This window comes from Pseudophryne corroboree, chromosome 7 (genome assembly GCF_028390025.1).
Source record: "Pseudophryne corroboree isolate aPseCor3 chromosome 7, aPseCor3.hap2, whole genome shotgun sequence".
Classification (NCBI taxonomy): Eukaryota; Metazoa; Chordata; class Amphibia; order Anura; family Myobatrachidae; genus Pseudophryne; species Pseudophryne corroboree.
The window spans coordinates 34,017,794-34,038,827 of record NC_086450.1 but is presented as its reverse complement, the minus strand read 5'-3'; the positions used below and the strand labels follow the sequence as shown (position 1 = coordinate 34,038,827).

At 48.3% G+C, this 21,034-nt stretch overlaps 1 protein-coding gene across 7 annotated transcripts in view; it reads left to right on the top strand.

The window, feature by feature from the left end:
- ANKAR (ankyrin and armadillo repeat containing) overlaps window positions 1-21,034 on the top strand; it is a 356,791-nt gene that overhangs the window by 54,643 nt on the left and 281,114 nt on the right. For all 7 annotated transcript variants that reach the window (XR_010181859.1, XR_010181860.1, XM_063932915.1 and 4 more), the window contains 2 exons: window positions 5,199-5,362; window positions 8,351-8,466. Coding sequence is in view for 5 of the 7 variants with exons in the window: in XM_063932915.1 (XP_063788985.1) it covers window positions 5,199-5,362; window positions 8,351-8,466 (280 nt within the window). In the remaining 2 variants the exon portion in view is untranslated. The remainder of the gene's footprint in view (window positions 1-5,198; window positions 5,363-8,350; window positions 8,467-21,034) is intronic.

Genomic DNA, 21,034 nt, shown 5'->3' with positions numbered 1-21,034 from the left:
TCCTGAAGGAAAAGGGAATTCCGGAGGAAGTTATCCCTACGCTATTTGAAGCTAGGAAAGAAGTGAACGCAAACCATTATCACCGCATATGGCAGAAATATGTTGCGTACTGTGAGGCCAGGAAGGCCCCAAAGGAGAAATTTCAGCTAGGTCGATTTCTGCACTTCCTACAGTCAGAGGTGACTATGGGCCTAAAATTGGGTTCCATTAAGGTCCAGATTTCGGCTCTATCGATTTTCTTCCAAAATTGAACTGGCTTCACTGCCTGAAGTTCAGACTTTTGTTAAGGGAGTGCTGCATAGTCAGCCCCCGTTTGTGCCTCCAGTGGCACCGTGGGATCTCAACGTGGTGTTGGATTTCCTGAAGTCGCATTGGGTTGAGCCACTTAAATCCGTGGAGCTATAATACCTCACGTGGAAAGTGGTCATTCTGTGGGCCTTGGCGTCGGCCAGGCGTGTATCAGAATTGGCGGCTTTGTCATACAAAAGCCCTTATCTGTATTTTATATGGATAAGGCGGAATTGAGGACTAGTTCCCAATTCCTTCCTAAGGTGGTATAATTTTTTAATGTGAACCAACCTATTGTGGTGCCTGCGGCTACTTGGGACTTGGAGGATTCCAAGTTACTGGATGTAGTCAGGGCCCTGAAAAGTATATGTTTCCAGGACAGCTGGAGTCAGGAAAACTGACTCGCTATTTCTCCTGTATGCACCCAACAAGCTGGGTGCTCCTGCTTCTAAGCAGACGATTGCTCGCTGGATCTGTAGCACGATTCAACTTGCACATTCTGTGGCTGGACTGCCGCACCCTAATTCTGTAAAAGCCCATTCCGCGAGAAAAGTGGGCTCTTCTTGGGCGGCTGCCCGAGGGGTCTCGGCTTTACAACTTTGCCGAGCTGTTACTTGGTCGGGTTAAAACATTTTTGTAAGAGTCTACAAGTTTGATACCCTGGCTGAGGAGAACCTAGAGTTTGCTCATTCGGTGCTGCAGAGTCATCCGCACTCTCCCGCCCGTTTGGGAGCTTTGGTATAATCCCCATGGTCCTTACGGAGTCCCAGTATCCACTTAGGACGTCAGAGAAAATAAGATTTTACTCACCGGTAAATCTATTTCTCGTAGTCCGTAGTGGATGCTGGGCGCCCATCCCAAGTGCGGATTGTCTGCAATACTTGTTTATAGTTATTGCCTAACTAAAGGGTTATTGTTGAGCCATCTGTTGAGAGGCTCAGTTATATTTCATACTGTTAACTGGGTATAGTATCACGAGTTATACGGTGTGATTGGTGTGGCTGGTATGAGTCTTACCCGGGATTCAAAATCCTTCCTTATTGTGTCAGCTCTTCCGGGCACAGTATCCTAACTGAGGTCTGGAGAAGGGTCTTAGTGGGAGGAGCCAGTGCACACCAGGTAGTCCTAAAGCTTTCTTTAGTTGTGCCCAGTCTCCTGCGGAGCCGCTAATCCCCATGGTCCTTACGGAGTCCCAGCATCCACTACGGACTACGAGAAATAGATTTACCGGTGAGTAAAATCTTATTTTTTCCCCGCATGCAATTTCTACCCATAATGTCTCGACAGTGTCTACAGTCCCCTCCTGAATATCTTCCCGTATATCAGGTTTTAAAAACGGCTTTACGTAAAGACACACCCCTCCATCCTTTTTATTTAGTCTGTCTCTCCTAAACAGTGTATAGCCCTCTAGATTGACTGTCCAATCATGAGATTCGTCCCACCAAGTTTCAGTAATGCCTATAATATCATACTGTATGCTTGCTGCAAGTATTTCTTGTTCACCCTTTTTACCAGTAATGCTTCTGGCGTTTACATACATACAACTAAGATAAGTATTTTCCCTTGCGTTAGGGACATCTTTCACCAAATGTAGTAATGATGACCTGTAATCGTCATTGGTTAGTGCTTTGGTAAAATCTCTTTTAGTACCCATGTTAGTAACCTTACCGCCTGCTCTTACCCTCCCCCCAACTTCTCCCCCATTTCGTTTACTACCGCCATCCCCACTATTCTCACTGCATGACCCGTAGTTTCTAGATAAACCCTCCCCCCAGGCTCCTAGTTTAAAATCTCCTCCAACCTTCTAACCATCCTTTTCCCCAGCACCGCTGCCCCCTCCTCAGTCAGGTGCAATCCGTCACGACAAAAGAGATGACGCCTGACTGAGAAGTCCGCCCAGTGTTTCAGGAACACAAACCCCTCTTTCCTGCACCAATCCCTAAGCCACACATTTACCTCCCTAATCTCTCTCTGCCTCCCTGGACTAGCGCGTGGCATGGGTAATAATTCCGAGAATATTACCTTAGATGTCCTTGCCTTCAGTTTCTTTCCTAAGTCCCTATTGTCTTTCTTAAAGACATCCCACCTTCCGCTAACTTTGTCATTGGTGCCAACGTGCACCAAGACCGCCGGGTCTTTCCTAGCCCCTCCCAACAATCTATCTACCCGGTCCGCGATGTGCCGTACCCGAGCACCCGGGAGACAACAGACTGTACGGCGATCACGGTCCCGGTAGCAGATTGCCCTATCTGCCTTCCTGATGATAGAATCCCCTACCACCACCATCTGACTAGGTACCTCTGGTCTGTGTGTTACCCTAGGGAAGGGAAGGGTGCGGGATGTGAATGATTAGGCTGGGACGTATCTGTCTGTGTGTTGCCCTAGGGAAGGGACGGGTGCGGGATGTGAATGATTAGGCTGGGACGTATCGTCTGTCTGTGTGTTGCCCTAGGGAAGGGACGGGTGTGGGGTGTGAATGATTAGGCTGGGATGTCTGTCTGTGTGTTGCCCTAGGGAAGGGACGGGTGTGGGATGTGAATGATTAGGCTGGGACGTATCTGTCTGTGTGTTGCCCTAAGGAAGGGATGGGTGCGGGATGTGAATGATTAGGCTGGGAGGTATCTGTCTGTGTGTTGCCCTAAAGAAGGGATGGGTGCGGGATGTGAATGATTAGGCTGGGACGTATCTGTCTGTCTGTGTGTTGCCCTAAGGAAGGGACGGGTGCGGGATGTAAATGATTAGGCTGGGATGTCTGTCTGTGTGTTACCCTAGGGAAGGGACGGGTGCGGGATGTGAATGATTAGGCTGGACATATCTGTCTGTGTGTTACCCTAGGGAAGGGACGGGTGCGGGATGTGAATGATTAGGCTGGGATGTATCTGCCTGTCTGTGTGTTGCCCTAGGGAAGGGACGGGTGCGGGATGTGAATGATTAGGCTGGGATGTCTATCTGTCTGCGTGTTGCCCTAGGGAAGGGACGGGTGCGGGATGTGAATGATTAGGCTGGGATGTCTGTCTGTGTGTTGCCCTAGGGAAGGGACGGGTGCGGGATGTGAATGATTAGGCTGGGACATATCTGTCTGTGTGTTACCCAAGGGAAGGGACGGGTGCGGGATGTGAATGATTAGGCTGGGATGTATCTGCCTGTCTGTGTGTTGCCCTAGGGAAGGGACGGGTGCGGGATGTGAATGATTAGGCTGGGATGTCTGTGTGGTACCCTAGTGAAGGGACGGGTGCGGGGTGTGAATAATTAGGCTGGGACGTTTCTGTCTGTCTGTGTGTTACCCTAGGGAAGGGACGGGTGTGGGATGTGAATGATTAGGCTGGGATGTCTGTGTGTGTGTTGCCCTAGGGATGGGACGGGTGCGGGATGTGAATGATTAGGCTGGGACTGTTTCCAATCAAACTGGAAAGGTTCTTTGGATACAAAAGGTTAAGTAAACCACTCAAAACAATTATTCCAATTACAATTATTTATTATAAAAAGGCTAAAAGATGTAAGTAAATGGTTATTAACAACTGGATATTTGAATATAAGTAACACACTGAATATTTTGAAATACAGGTTGAGTATCCCATATCCAAATATCCGAAATACGGAATATTCCGAAATACGGACTTTTTTGAGGGAGAGTGAGATAGTGAAACTTTTGTTTTTTGGTGGCTCAATGTACACAAACCTTGTTTAATACACAGTTATTAAAAATATTGTATTAAATGACCTTCAGGCTGTGTGTATAAGGTGTATAAGAAACATAAATGAATTGTGTGAATGTACACACACTTTGTTTAATGCACAAAGTTATAAAAAATATTGGCTAAAATGACATTCAGGCTGTGTGTATAAGGTGTATATGAAACATAAATACATTCTGTGCTTAGACCTGGGTCCCATCACCATGATATCTCATTATGGTATGCAATTATTCCAAAATACGGAAAAATCCCATATCCAAAATACCTCTGGTCCCAAGCATTTTGGATAAGGGATACTCAACCTGTACAAGTGAAAACGGAATATAAACCAACTTTAAGACAATGCTTATAATTTATGTGTATGAGGAAATAAAAATATTAATAACAATAAGTAAAATACAACTTAGAACAACTTAAACAATAATGATGAGGTTAGTGAAATTAAGCAAACAGTATATTAGGAAATGAAAAACGTAAGTAATATTAAAATGAACAATGCCCTAAACACTTAGCTGATTTGGACTTTTATGCTCTGTCCTGGATTCGGCAAGTGTTCTGACAAAACTCTCTCTGGGTGCCCTCCAAGACCAGAGAATTCAATTAGACGCACTGTGCACTTAACGCTCTCCTACAGGGAACTAACAACAACTCCAGGAGCCTTCTTGTACCACGAGCTGGAGTTGATGACAGATACTCTATCGAAACGCTCTCTGTTTTGCTAATGCTGCACATGCTGACTCTGCAAGGCCACTTGTATAACCTTACAGCCCCCTTTTATACTCTAGGTTAATAATACGGACGGCAGTGTAACTTACATATATTAGTGCTCTACTTGTACTACTTGTACTAGTAGCAGAGGGCAGCATTGCCTAACTTATTGTTATTAAAAAGCAAATAACCATTGATTTCTGTTTTTTTTCTGCTATACTTGTCAGATATTAAAGAGCTTATTGTTCATTGTGCATAAAGACGTGCAGATAGCAACATTTAACTATCTAATGCAACAATTGTATATTCCTTCGCTACTGTAAGCAATAGGTTCATAGGAATCTTATGTGAGAATGTGTGAAAATATGTGAGAATATGAACCAAAGGACAAATTCCCTCTCTGGTATAAATGCTGGCACAAACATAAAAAGCAATACAAGTATGGGTCCCTGGAAGCCATTTTGTTCCTCCATAACAGGGACGTATCTGTCTGACCATGTTTTGCAGATGATAAAGTGAGGACAGAACGGGAATTGCCCCCACTGATGCTCGGACAAGAGTTTAAGTGTCAGCATTTTCAGTATTCACCTAATGAGTATTTCCACCTGCATGGAGGAATAGAATTTGATCTAGGAACGCCTCCTCTGGAAAATACATCTGAAGAAATTAAGGTTTGTGAGATGTCACATTCTGTTTCATTGTATTATTTAAAATGCATTATTCTTGTTAAATTCAGTTGTTGTGGATTCACATCGCTCCCTGTTTCTCTGTACGGAATGACTAGTGCTACTTTTATATATTCTCTTATCCCATTGGCAATCCTTCCGTGAATCCAAATTAGTATCATTTAGTGCACCAGAAGAGGGGCGCACCACCTTACTGCTGTATGGGGGGTGACACTATTTGACTTGCCCACATCCAATATATTAATATGGCATGTCCGCGTGGTTTGGCAAACTAAGGGGCTGAGTCAGATGTGGATGGACACACTGCTGCGCCTATTGCCGGCCGCCAGTCTTCTACTTTATACAAATGCCGCTACAAAGCCCTTCCCGGTGTACATCTCTGCGTCTGAGTGTGTAAGGACTGAGACGTCCACTGTTAGCTTCCGTAGGTGCTGAACTACAGATTCATGCACCAGCCCTACAGCAGGTTCAGTTTCTCCGTCCGAGTGTGGCCTCCTATGTGAGCATCTGTATATGCAGCCACTTTCACCGACATGCCCGCAACACTCCCATAACACATGGTCCATAAGATGGTCCAGCTCTGTGCGTTGCAGGGACAGTGGCAGGTGGAGAGATTGCTGGGGCGATACATCTGTCACACTGGTACGCAAGTGTCCTAAGGCGAACTCAGGGAGGACAGAAACCTCCCGTGGAGCAGAAGGGCAGGAGCTCACTTGATCTTGATTGTCAGTATGAATACAGACTGTTACGACCACCGGCCGATTCTCCAGATACACCAACCCGAGAATCGCAGTGCGTGACTACTGGATTACTTTAAACCCAAAACTGCCACTAGCAAGAAGATTTTAGTGACTAAACGCAAGGCTGTCTTCTCTTCGGCCTACACACACAATTATTAATACGTCACAAAATGATAGCATGGACCATGAGGCCTTTGGGCATAAGAACACAGACCGGAACTAAAAATTAGAGTTTACAAAGATTATGAGAAATATTTTAAAAGTACACACTGATCAGGATACAGTTTCAAATAAAACAAAAGGGAGAATAATTTCAGAAAACACTTACTCAGCAGCAGGTAAGCCTTCTGTGTGGAGGGATTTCACAATGTAAGATATATGGTGCATCCCCAGCTCTTGGCTGTTCCCTCAGGAATGAACAACCCAGTGTGGGTGATAGGGACAGATATAACTCCCTCACAGCTGCAGCCCCCACCGTTTCCTTAACTCTCTCAATGCTGTGTACCTGGGCAGTGAGAAACCAGAGTTACTTCTTCCAGCTGGCTTTCTTTTAAGTTTAAAGAGGCCAGGTTTCTTGACCTGTGATGTTCCTCCTAACTATAGTTTATAGCTTCTTAGATAAGGTAAGGGCCATAAACTAACCTCTGACTCCCCACTATACATTAGTGTTCTCTACTCCCATATCTATGTAGCTATGGGTTCACTTAGAGGACAGGCTGGCAACTATGTTGTGTCATAGACTCCATTACAATATACACGTAGACATTACATACAAGTCTTATATCGCCGGATGCAAATGAATGTTCAATTTGCCACACAGACCATGAAAGAGGGGCCTCACAATCCTTCTGACTTTTTGGGTTCTAAGCTGGGGGTGTCAGAACAGTCAGAATGCCCAGTAACGCACACTAAATTTTCAATAGACTGCTCTGTGCTTGCGTCTGACATCACAACTGTAATTCTGCACAGACACTTGGGTAAATTTACTACGATGGGAGTTCTATTTACGATGGGATGGTGCCCATACCAACCAATCAGATTCTATTTCTTATTTAGCACCTTCTAGAAGATAATACCTGGAATCTGATTGGTTGCTCTCGGCAACATCCCATCTTAAATAGAACTTCCATCTAAGTAAATTTACCCCACTATTGGGATGCATGCACAGTGGAAACTAGATGCATGTATCCTCTACGCCAGACACCGGCAGTCCTTCCACCTCTGAATCTGGCCTTGAGCCTTGTGACGATGATTTAGATGCACGTTCTAGTAATTAATGTTATAGAAAGAACATTCAGAGTCTTTATAGCTTAGCTTTCTATATTTACCACATTCTAGCATATTATTTACTAACATTTCTTTTTTCAATTGTATTTGCTTATCTTTAGTTTATCTGACAGCTTGTTACACCATTGTACATGAGCAGGGGTGCCAGACAAGGGGAGTAGGGACAGTTACTCTGACCTGTGGGTGCAGGTCCCTAAAGAGGGTGCACTGGGAAGACAATGTAACCGCCACATCCTCCTGGTGCAGGATGTAACACCTCTCCCCCAGTACCTGGTGGCCGCGATGTGTCGGTGGGCCAGTACACGTATGCTGCAATACTGTTTATTACAGTTGTTTCGTATGCAAATAATAGAATATGCATTTCCTCATGTTTGTACCAGCATTTCCATTCTCTGCACCTAGTCCTGAGGCTGCTCCTCCATCCCCCTGCCACATGACTTGACCATCTCTGCTTTGCGTACATACTGCCATCAGGCTTCCTCCCGCTTGCTTGCACCTCATGTCATCTGTCTGTCGCCCCTCCCCACTAGATTGTAAGCTCCACAGAGCAGGGCCCTCTTTCCTCTTGTTGTCAAAGCTCTCTTCTCCACACATTTCACACACAGCCCTCTCCTACTCAGCGACCATCTTTACCTGCTTTCTCTCCTACTGGTAAAGGCTCATCTCTATCTATGGCAGCCAGCTCCTAATAGTACGATGATTACTCCCTCGCTACTTACATCTAAGTTGTATTATGTTTTGAGAATTGTATTGCTCTTTGTTACATGTACTCTGTTTTTGTTATTTATTTACTGTAATGCTAAATTTTGTCTTCCTGTACTGTCCTTTGTACGGCGCTGCAAAACACTTGTGGCGCCTTATAAATAAAATGTAATAATAACTAATAATATGCGATGCTGCACTTCTATCCACACTATTTTATAAATAACCCAGCTTTGCTTTGCAGGCTGCCTATGGAGACATATGCAACACCGCAATAAATCACATTACTAGCCTACTGGATCTTCATACAACTTACAGAGAACATTATCCTATCCCTGTGATGAAATTCAATGGAAAAAGGTTAGTGCTGGATCCTCCTCGGCATCACTAGAGTGGGACCCCCACCCCCCACAGCATCACTAGTGCTGGACATCCCTGCCATATCACTAGTGCTGGACATCCCTGCCATATCACTAGCGTGGGACCACCCCACCCCCACAGCATCACTAGTGATGAATATCCCTGCCATATCACTAGTGCTGGACATCCCTGCCATATCACTAGTGCCAGACATCCCTGCCATATCACTAGTGCTGGACATGCCTGCAGCATCACTAGTGCTGGGCATCCCTACCATATCACTAGTGCTGGACATCCCTGCCATATCACTAGTGCTGGACATGCCTGTGGCTTCGCTAGTGCTGGACATCCCTGCCATATCACTAGTGCTGGACATCCCTGCCATATCACTAGTGCTGGACATGCCTGTGGCTTCGCTAGTGCTGGGCATCCCTACCATATCACTAGTGCTGGACATCCCTGCCATATCACTAGTGCTGGACATGCCTGTGGCTTCGCTAGTGCTGGACATCCCTGTCATATCACTAGTGCTGGACATCCCTGCCATGTTACCAGTAGATAAAGGGGGCAAACATTTTTTAAGTATATAAGTAAAAGGAGAAAATCAAATGGAGGAATAATAAGACTTAAGACAGAGAGTGAGCATTTGGTGGAGGGAGACAAGGCAATAGCAGATCACCTAAATAATTATTTTTGCTGAGTATTTACTACAGAAGGAGAAGGCATGGGGCCACAGTTAAGCTGCAAGGACTTTCATAAAAAGAAGTTAGATGAAAGTACATTTACAGAGGAGAAGGTCCTAACAGAACTTTCAAAACTAAAAGTGGATAAATCAATGGAGCCAGATGGGATACACCCAAGGATACTCAAAGAGCTAAAAGATGTGCTGGTTACAGCTTTAACAGAATTATTTAACCAGTCACTAAATACAGGTGCCATTCCAGAGGACTGGAAAAGAGCAAATGTAGTTCCACTGCACAAAAGTGGAAGCAAGGAAGAAGCAAGTAACTACAGACCAGTAAGCCTTACATCAGTAGTAGGGAAATTAATGGAAAAACTATGAAAATAAACAGTTGTGGAATATCTTAAATCAAACAATTTACAGTATCCAAAACAGCATTGATTTACTGGTGGGAGATCATGCCAAACAAATCTTAATGACTTTTTTGACTCTGTGACGAAAATAATAGATCAAGAGGGAGCTGTAGATGTAGCATATCTAGACTTTAGTAAAGCATTTGACACTGTCCCACATCGCATACTGCTAAATAAACTTGAAAGCGTGGGGGTGGATTATAAAACAGCTAAATGAATAAGAACCTGGTTGCAGGATAGGAAACAGACAGTTGTAGTAAATTGAGTTCAACCTATGGAGGGAAATGTTACCAGTGGAGTACCACAGGGATCTGTACTTGGTCCAGTTCTCTTTAATATCTTTGTTGGTGACATTGCAAATGGTATTGAAGGGAAAGTATGCCTTTTTGCAGATGATACAAAGATATGCAACAGGGTAGACACCGGGAGGGGTAAAACAAATGATTGATGACCTAGGTAGGCTTGAGAAATGGTCAAGAATGTGGCAACTACAGTTTAATGCTAAAAAATGCAAAATCATGCACTTGGGTCTCAAAAACCCAAAGGCTAAGGAGGAAAGGGATTTAGGAGTTACTATTTCAAGTGACTTGAAGGCAGGAAAGCAATCCAACAAAGCAATGAGTAAGGCAAGTCAGATGCTTGGTTGCATTGGGAGAGGAATCAGTAGCAGGAAAAAAGAAGTGATAATGCCACTGTATAGGTCATTGGTACGGCCCCATCTGGAATACTGTGTCCAGTTCTGGAGACCATATCTCCAATAGGATATAAATACATCAGAGCATGTACAAAGAAGGGCAAATAAAATGGTGCATGGCCTACATCACAAAACGTCCCCGGAAAGGCTAAAAGATCTAAACATGTATAGTTTTACAGAGAGAAGGGAAAGGGGGGACATGATAGAAACTTTCACATATATCAAGGATCTTAACAAAGTCCAGGAGGGAAACATTCTTCAAAGGAAGAGATGTATTAGAACACAAGGACATACACTGAAACTGGAGGGGGGGAGGTTCAGGGGAAATTTAAGGAAAAATTACTTCACAGAAAGGGTAGTGGATAAGTGGAGTAGCCTCCCATCAGAGGTGGTAGAGGCTAAGACTGTAGGGCAATTTAAACATGCTTGGGACAGGCATATGAATATCCTTACAAAGAATTAAGGTTCAAAAAAGGTTGAGATTACCTAAAGGATAAAAAAAAAAGGGGCAGACTAGATGGGCCAAGTGGTTCTTATCTGCCGTCAAATTCTATGTTTCTATCACTAGTGCTGGACATCCCTGCCATATCACTAGTGCTGGACATCCCTGCCATATCACTAGTGCTGGACATCCCTGCCATATCACTAGTGCTGGATATCCCTGCCATATCACTAGTGCTGGACATGCCTGCGGCTTTGCTATTGCTGGACATGCCTGCGGCATCGCTAGTGCTGGATATCCCTGCCATATCAATAGTGCTGGACATGCCTGCGGCATCGCTAGTGCTGGACATCCCTGCCATATCACAAGTGCTGGACATGCCTGCGACATCGCTAGTACTGGACATCCCTGCCATATCACTAGTGCTGGACATGCCTGCGGCATCGCTAGTGCTGGACATCCCTGCCATATCACTAGTGCTGGACATCCCTGCCATATCACTAGTGCTGGACATCCCTGCCATATCACTAGTGCTGGACATGCCTGCGGCATCGCTAGTGCTGGACATCCCTGCCATATCACTAGCACGGGATACCTCATTGTCAGTAGTGCTGGACCTTCCCTATCCTCTACAGTAGCTGAGGATCCTTCATTGACACTAGTTTGGGACCCTCCCTGCAGGGACGTATCTACCCGACGGTGCCACACTCGGCCAATGGGTGGAATCCCTTAAGCCTCAGTGTCTGGCAATACCTGCTGTCCCGAGCTGCCTGGGATGGAGGGCGGAGGATCGCACAGCAGGCAGGAGGTGGCACCGGTGTCCGGCACTGCAATGCACTACAGGGAAGAAACTGAAAATAAACTACAACTCCCAGCAACCCTTGCTGTCGGAAGCTCCCGGCAGCAAGGGCTGCTGGGAGCTGTAGTTTATTTTCAGGTTCTTCGCGTAGTTTGGTGCAGTGCCGGACACCGGTGCCAGCTCATGCCTGCAGAGCGATCCTCCGCCCTCCATCGCAGGTTTTGCCAGAAACTATGGCTATCTGCTGGGATGTTGTGGGGTGGGGACTAGGACTATATGCTGTGTGGGGAGGCTATGTATGTGCTGGGAGTGGGGGAGACTACTACTATGTGCTAAGGGTAGACTACAGCTATGTGCTGGGAGGGGGATGGGGACTATGGCTATGTGCTTGGGGAGGTGAGGGGCTATGTGCAGGGAGGGCGACTATGGCTATCTATGCTGGCAGGGAACTATTGTTATGTGATGGTAGGGGGTGGGGACTACTGTATGACTGTGTTGGGATATTGCTTGGAGAGGTGGGGAGGCTATGGCTATTTACTGGGAGGGGACTATGGCTATGTGCTGGGAGGGGGATAAGGACTATGATTGTGCTGGGAGGGTGCTGTGTTCTGGTGGGGCTATGTGCTGAGTGGGTACTACAGCTATGTACATTTGAATAGGAGAGTTAGGTAGTGCCAGTGCTGCAAGTATGGCGGCACTGCGTACCGGTACGAAATTCCCAGCCGGTACGCCACCTTGCAGACACCGTGGAGAGAGGAGAGCGCAGCATGTGCCTCTCCTCTCCTGCCCGTCCGTAGACCAGTGGTTTCTCCCCCCTTTGAGGCCGGCGGCTGCGGCAGCGTGTAATAAAACGCTGGTTCGTGAGCCAATCAGAGCTCACGGACTGGCAGCCAATCAGGAGTCGCCGCTGCCGGACCACGAGGACCGGTGCCAGAATCTGAGCTACATGATGCCGCCGCCGCAGGAGGAGACCGGACTGAGTGCAGGAGAGGCGCATGCTGTGCTCTTCTCTCCCCAACAGCAGCAGCAGACAGTGCCGGACCCAGGCATCAGCAGCAGCATCAACAACGGTGAGTTGCGCTGCTGGGGGCACATCTGGCACTGTGGGGGCATATCTGGCTCCGTGGCGGCATGTGTATCTGGTAATGTGGGGGCATATCTGGCAACATGGGGGCATATCTGGCAACATGGGGGAATATGTGTATCTGGCACTGTGGGGGCATATCTAGCACTGTGGGGGCATGTGTATTTGGCACTGTGGGGGCATATCTAGCACTGTGGGGGCATATCTGGCACTGTGGGGGCATGTGTGTATCTGGCACTGTGGGGGCATGTGTGTATCTGACACTGTGGGGGCATGTGTGTATCTGGCACTATTGGGGGCATATGTGTATCTGGTACTGCACTATTGGGGTCATATGTGTATCATGCCCCCATTTTCATTGGCCACGTCCAGTGTGGCATGAGGCCACACCCATTTTTTTGGGCTTGCGCGCGACGAAGGCGCGCGCACATAGTACCACTAACAATTTTTTTCTACTTGCACCACTGGGTAGTGCGCTGCACTGCACTTTTTGCACTACTATTTGATTATAGTACCTGGCCTTGGTTGGCGTTGCCTCCTCAGCCAGGCCAGGCACTGCTGATGTCTCCTCAGTGTTATAAGAATTACTGTGTGGGCATAATGTGTAAAGGGAACTGCTACTGTTTGGGCATAATGTGTATAAGGGTTACTACTGTAGCGTAATTTGAATTGGGGGAACTATTGTATGGTTATGCCCCTTTCCCACAAGATTATGTCCCTTTCTCTATCGTCCTAGTGGATGCTGGGGTTCCTGAAAGGACCATGGGGAATAGCGGCTCCGCAGGAGACAGGGCACAAAAAGTAAAGCTTTAGGATCAGGTGGTGTGCACTGGCTCCTCCCCCTATGACCCTCCTCCAAGCCTCAGTTAGATTTTTGTGCCCGGCCGAGAAGGGTGCAATCTAGGTGGCTCTCCTGAGCTGCTTAGAAAAGTTTAGCTTAGGTTTTTTTATTTTACAGTGAGTCCTGCTGGCAACAGGATCACTGCAACGAGGGACTTAGGGGAGAAGAAGTGAACTCACCTGCGTGCAGGATGGATTGGCTTCTTTGGCTACTGGACATTAGCTCCAGAGGGACGATCACAGGTACAGCCTGGATGGTCACCGGAGCCTCGCCGCCGGCCCCCTTGCAGATGCTGAAACGAGAAGAGGTCCAGAATCGGCGGCAGAAGACTCCTCAGTCTTCTTAAGGTAGCGCACAGCACTGCAGCTGTGCGCCATTTTCCTCTCAGCACACTTCACACGGCAGTCACTGAGGGTGCAGGGCGCTGGGAGGGGGGCGCCCTGGGAGGCAAATGAAAACCTTTTTTGGCTAAAAATACCTCACATATAGCCTCCGGGGGCTATATGGAGATATTTAACCCCTGCCAGAATCCGTTAAGAGCGGGAGACGAGGCCGCCGAAAAAGGGGCGGGGCCTATCTCCTCAGCACACAGCGCCATTTTCCCTCACAGAAAGGCTGGAGGGAAGGCTCCCAGGCTCTCCCCTGCACTGCACTACAGAAACAGGGTTAAAACAGAGAGGGGGGGCACTAATTTGGCGTTAGAAATATATAAAAAAGATGCTATAAGGGAAAACACTTATATAAGGTTGTCCCTATATAATTATAGCGTTTTTGGTGTGTGCTGGCAAACTCTCCCTCTGTCTCTCCAAAGGGCTAGTAGGTCCTGTCCTCTATCAGAGCATTCCCTGTGTGTGTGCTGTGTGTCGGTACGTGTGTGTCGACATGTATGAGGACGATGTTGGTGAGGAGGCGGAGCAATTGCCTGTAATGGTGATGTCACTCTCTAGGGAGTCGACACCGGAATGGATGGCTTATTTAGGGAATTACGTGATAATGTCAACACGCGCCAAGGTCGGTTGACGACATGAGACGGCCGACAAACAATTAGTACCGGTCCAGACGTCTCAAAAACACCGTCAGGGGTTTTAAAACGCCCGTTTACTTTAGTCGGTCGACACAGACAGGGACACTGAATCCAGTGTCGACGGTGAATAAACAAACGTATTCCTTATTAGGGCCACACGTTAAGGGCAATGAAGGAGGTGTTACATATTTCTGATACTACAAGTACCACAAAAGAGGGTATTATGTGGGATGTGAAAAAACTACCGTAGTTTTTCCTGAATCAGATAAATTAAATGAAGTGTGTGATGATGCGTGGGTTCCCCCCGATAGAAAATATGGGCGGTATACCCTTTCCCGCCAGAAGTTAGGGCGCGTTGGGAAACACCCCTTAGGGTGGATAAGGCGCTCACACGCTTATCAGAACAAGTGGCGGTACCGTCTATAGATAGGGCCGTCCTCAAGGAGCCAGCTGACAGGAGGCTGGAAAAATATCATAAAAAGTATATACACACATACTGGTGTTATACTGCGACCAGCGATCGCCTCAGCCTGGATGTGCAGAGCTGGGGTGGCTTGGTCGGATTCCCTGACTAAAAATATTGATACCCTTGACAGGGACAGTATTTTATTGACTATAGAGCATTTAAAGGATGTATTTCTATATATGCGAGATGCACAGAGGGATATTTGCACTCTGGCATCAAGAGTAAGTGCGATGTCCATATCTGCCAGAAGATGTTTATGGACACGACAGTGGTCAGGTGATGCAGATTCCAAACGGCACAAAGGTGTATTGCCGTATAAAGGAAGAGGAGTTATTTGGGGTCGGTCCATCGGACCTGGTGGCCACGGCAACTGCTGGAAAATCCACCGTTTTTACCCTAAGTCACATCTCTGCAGAAAAAGACACCGTCTTTTCAGCTTCAGTCCTTTCGTCCCTATAAGAGTCATATCTGCCCAGGGATAGAGGAAAGGGAAGAAGACTGCAGCAGGCAGCCCATTCCCAGGAACAGAAGCGTTCCACCGCTTCTGACAAGCTCTCAGCATGACGCTGAGACCGTACAGGACCCCTGGATCCTACAAGTAGTATCCCAGGGGTACAGTTTGGAATGTCGAGACGTTTCCCCTGCGCAGGCTCCTGAAGTCTGCTTTACCAAGGTCTCCCTCCGACAAGGAGGCAGTATGGGAAAAAATTCACGAGCTGTATTCCCAGCAGGTGATAATTAAATTACCCCTCCTACAACAAGAAAAGGGGTATTATTCCACACTATATTGTGGTACTGAAGCCAGAAGGCTAGGTGAGACCTATTCTAAATCTAAAAAAATTTGAACACTTACAAAGGTTCAAATCAAGATGGAGTCACTCAGAGCAGTGATAACGAACCGGGAAGAAGGGGACTATCTGGTGTCCCGAGACATCAGGGATGCTTACCTCCATGTCCCAAATTTGCTCTTATCACTAAGGGTACCTCAGGTTCGTGGTACAGAACTGTCACTATCAGTTTCAGACGCTGCCGTTTGGATTGTCTACGGCACCCCGGGTCTTTACCAAGGTAATGGCCGAAATGATGGTTCTTCTTCGAAGAAAAGGCGTCTTAATTATCCCTTACTTGGACGATCTCCTGATAAGGGCAAAGTCCAGGGAACAGTTGGAGGTCGGAGTAGCACTATCTCGGATACTGTTACAACAGCAGGGGTGGATTCTAAATATTCCAAAATCGCAGCTGATCCCGACAACAAGTCTCCTGTGCTTAGGGATGATTCTGGACACAGTCCAGAAAAAGGTGTTTCTCCCGGAAGAGAAAGCCAGGGAGTTATCCGAGCTAGTCAGGAACCTCCTAAAATCAGTGCATCATTGCACAAGGGCCATGGTAAAAAAATGGTGACTTCCTTCGAAGCAATTCCAGTCGGCAGATTTCATGCAAGAACTTTTCAGTGGGATCTGCTGGACAAATGGTCCGGATCGCATCTTCAGATGCATCAGCGGATAACCCTATATCCAAGGACAAGGGTGTCTCTCCTGTGGTGGTTACAGAGTGCTCATCTTCTAGAGGGCCGCAGATTCGGCATTCAGTTTTGGATGTTGGTGACCACGGAGGCCAGCCCGAGAGGCTGGGGAGCAGTCACACAAGGAAAAAATTTCCAGGGAGTGTGATCAAGTCTGGAGATTTTTCTCCACATAAATATAGCTAAGGGTAAAATTATAATGCTCTAAGCTTAGCAAGACCTCTGCTTCAAGGTCAGCCGGTATTGATCCAGTGGGATAAAACATCACGGCAGTCGCCCACGTAAATAGACAGGGCGGCACAAGAAGCAGGAGGGCAGTGGCAAAAACTGCAAGGACTTTTCGCTGGGCGGAAAATCATGTGATAGCACTGTCAGCAGTGTTTCATTCCGGGAATGGAAACTGGGAAGCAGACTTCCTCAGTAGGCACGACCTCCACCCGGCAGAGTGGGAACTTCATGGGGAAGTTTTCCACATAATTGTAAACCGTTGGGAATTACCAAAGGTGGACATGATGGCGTCCCGTCTGAACAAAAAACGGGACAGGTATTGCGCCAGGTTAAGAGACCCTCAGGCAATAGCTGTGGACGTTCTGGTAACACCGTGGGTGTACCAGTCGGTGTATGTGTTCCATCCTCTGCTTTTCATACCTAAGGTACTGAGAATTATAAGACGTAGAGGAGTAAGAACTATACTCATGGCTCCGGATTGGCCAAGAAGGACTTGGTACCCGGAACTTCAAGAGATGCTCACAGAGGACTTATGGCCTCTGCCGCTAAGAAGGGACTTGTTTCAGCAAGTACCATGTCTGTTCCAAGACTTACCGCAGCTGCGTTTGACGGCATGGCGGTGGAACGCCGGATCCTAAGGGAAAAGGCATTCAGGAAGAGGTCATTCCTACCCTGGTCAAAGCCAGAAAGGAGGTGACCGCACAACATTATCACCACATGTGGCGAAAATATGTTGCGTGGTGTGAGGCCAGGAAGGCCCCACGAAGAAATTTCAACTCGGTCGATTCCTGCATTTCTTGCAAACAGGAGTGTCTATGGGCCTCAAATTGGGGTCCATTAAGGTTCAAATTTCGGCCCTGTCGATTTTTCTTCCAGAAAGAATTGGCTTCAGTTCCTGAAGTCCAGAAGTTTGTCAAGGGAGTATTGCATATACAACCCCCTTTTGTGCCTCCAGTGGCACTGTGGGATCTCAACGTAGTTCTGGGATTCCTCAAAACACATTGGTTTAAAACCAGTCAAATCTGTGGATTTGAAGCATCTCACATGAAAAGTGAACGTGCTCTTGGACCTGGCCTGGACCAGGCGAGTGTCAAATTGGTGGTTTTTTTCTCAAAAAAGCCCATATCTGTTTGTCCATTCGGACAGGGCAGAGCTGCGGACTCGTCCCCAGTTCTCTCCCTAAGGTGGTGTCAGTGTTTCACCTGAACCAGCTTATTGGGGTGTCTTGCGCCTACTAGGGACTTGGAGGACTCCAAGTTGCTAGATGTGGTCAGGGCCCTGAAAATATAGGTTCCAGGACGGCTGGAGTCAGGAAAACTGACTTGCTGTTATCCTGTATGCACCCAACAAACTGGGTGCTCTTGCTTTTAAGCAGACTTTTGCTAGTTGGATGTGTAATACAATTCAGCTTGCACATTCTGTGGCAGGCCTGCCACAGCCAAAATATGTAAATGCCCATTCCACAAGGAAGGTGGGCTCATCTTGGGCGGCTGCCCGAGGGGTCTCGGCTTTACAACTTTGCCGAGCGGCTATTTAGTCAGGGGCAAACACGTTTGTAAAATCCTACAAATTTGATACCCTGGCTAAGGAGGACCTGGAGTTCTCTCATTCGGTGCTGCAGAGTCATCCGCACTCTCCCGCCCGTTTGGGAGCTTTGGTATAATCCCCATGGTCCTTTCAGGAACCCCAGCATCCACTAGGACGATAGAGAAAATAAGAATTTACTTACCGATAATTCTATTTCTCGGAGTCCGTAGTGGATGCTGGGCGCCCATCCCAAGTGCGGATTATCTGCATTACTTGTACATAGTTACAAAAATCGGGTTATTATTGTTGTGAGCCATCCTTTCAGAGGCTCCGCTGTTATCATACTGTTAACTGGGTTCAGATCACAGGTTGTACAGTGTGATTGGTGTGGCTGGTATGAGTCTTACCCGGGATTCATAAATCCTTCCTTATTGTGTACGCTCGTCCGGGCACAGTACCTAACTGAGGCTTGGAGGAGGGTCATAGGGGGAGGAGCCAGTGCACACCACCTGATCCTAAAGCTTTACTTTTTGTGCCCTGTCTCCTGCGGAGCCGCTATTCCCCATGGTCCTTTCAGGAACCCCAGCATCCACTACGGACTCCGAGAAATAGAATTATCGGTAAGTAAATTCTTATTTTTTTGCACATGCACCATCCCTATTTCAAATATGGGGGGGCGTCAGTAGTGCTGGTCCCTCCCCAGCGTCAGTAGTGCTGGTCCCTCCCCGACATCATAAGTGCTGAGCCCTCCCCATCGTCAGTAGTGCTGGTCCCTCCCCACCACCAGTAGTGCTGGTCCCTCCCCACCACCAGTAGTGCTGGTCCCTCCCCGGCATCAGTAGTGCTGGTCCCTCCCCACCACCAGTAGTGCTGGTCCCTCCCCGGCATCAGTAGTGCTGGTCCCTCCCCACCACCAGTAGTGCTGGTCCCTCCCCGGCATCAGTAGTGCTGAGCCCTCCCCATCGTCAGTAGTGCTGGTCCCTCCCCAGCGTCAGTAGTGCTGGTCCCTCCCCGACATCATAAGTGCTGAGCCCTCCCCATCGTCAGTAGTGCTGGTCCCTCCCCACCACCAGTAGTGCTGGTCCCTCCCCACCACCAGTAGTGCTGGTCCCTCCCCGGCATCAGTAGTGCTGGTCCTCCCCGGCATCAGTAGTGCTGGTCCCTCCCCACCACCAGTAGTGCTGAGCCCTCCCCATCGTCAGTAGTGCTGGTCCCTCCCCACCACCAGTAGTGCTGGTCCCTCCCGACCACCAGTAGTGCTGGTCCCTCCCCGGCATCAGTAGTGCTGGTCCCTCCCCACCACCAGTAGTGCTGGTCCCTCCCCGGCATCAGTAGTGCTGGTCCTCCCCGGCATCATAAGTGCTGAGCCCTCCCCATCGTCAGTAGTGCTGGTCCCTCCCCACCACCAGTAGTGCTGGTCCCTCCCCACCACCAGTAGTACTGGTCCCTCCCCGGCATCAGTAGTGCTGGTCCCTCCCCACCACCAGTAGTGCTGGTCCCTCCCCGGCATCAGTAGTGCTGGTCCTCCCCGGTATCATAAGTGCTGAGCCCTCCCCATCGTCAGTAGTGCTGGTCCCTCCCCAGCGTCAGTAGTGCTGGTCCCTCCCCAGCGTCAGTAGTGCTGGTCCCTCCCCGACATCATAAGTGCTGAGCCCTCCCCATCGTCAGTAGTGCTGGTCCCTCCCCGGCATCAGTAGTGCTGGGCCCTTCCGTGGCATCATAAGTGCTGAGCCCTCCCCATCGTCAGTAGTGCTGGTCCCTCCCCAGCGTCAGTAGTGCTGGTCCCTCCCCAGCGTCAGTAGTGCTGGTCCCTCCCCGACATCATAAGTGCTGAGCCCTCCCCATCGTCAGTAGTGCTGGTCCCTCCCCGGCATCAGTAGTGCTGGTCCCTCCCCAGCGTCAGTAGTGCTGGGCCCTTCCGTGGCATCAATAGTGCTGGGCCTTCCCCAGCGTTAGTAGTGCTGGGCCTTCCCCGGCATCATAAGTGCTGAGCCCTCCCCAGCGTCAGTAGTGCGTCGGTAGCGCATGTCCCTGCCCAATGTCAGTAGTGCGGGACACCCCACCTCCCCAGTGTCAGTAGCGCTGCCCCCCACCCAGTGTTATCCAAACTTAAATTCTGCCGCTGCGAGAAGAATTGTGAAGTACACTTAACACCTGTTCTGCTACATTGTATATAACAATACAATTCCGTGATCATGACGCTGTTCTCTTTCATTCATTTCGTGCTAGGTAAGCACTAAGCGTATTCTCCTCCTTGGTCACACCACTGTTACCCAACTTAACCACTAGAATGACCTTCTTAATTGTAGCACTAGGGGCTGAATGGCTCTGAGTTCCAGCTGCTGCTCCTTACGCAGTAGGGTACCATCATATAGTCTAGAGCAGGCGCAGGTTCCCTCAGTTTCTATTTTCTCTAACGTCCTAAGTGGATGCTGGGGACTCCGTAAGGACCATGGGGAATAGCGGCTCCGCAGGAGACTGGGCACAAAAGTAAAAGCTTTAGGACTACCTGGTGTGCACTGGCTCCTCCCCCTATGACCCTCCTCCAAGCCTCAGTTAGATTTTTGTGCCCGAACGAGAAGGGTGCACACTAGGTGGCTCTCCTGAGCTGCTTAGTGAAAAGTTTAGTTTTAGGTTTTTTATTTTCAGTGAGACCTGCTGGCAACAGGCTCACTGCACCGAGGGACTAAGGGGAGAAGAAGCGAACTCACCTGCGTGCAGAGTGGATTGGGCTTCTTAGGCTACTGGACATTAGCTCCAGAGGGACGATCACAGGCCCAGCCATGGATGGGTCCCAGAGCCGCGCCGCCGGCCCCCTTACAGAGCCAGAAGACTGAAGAGGTCCG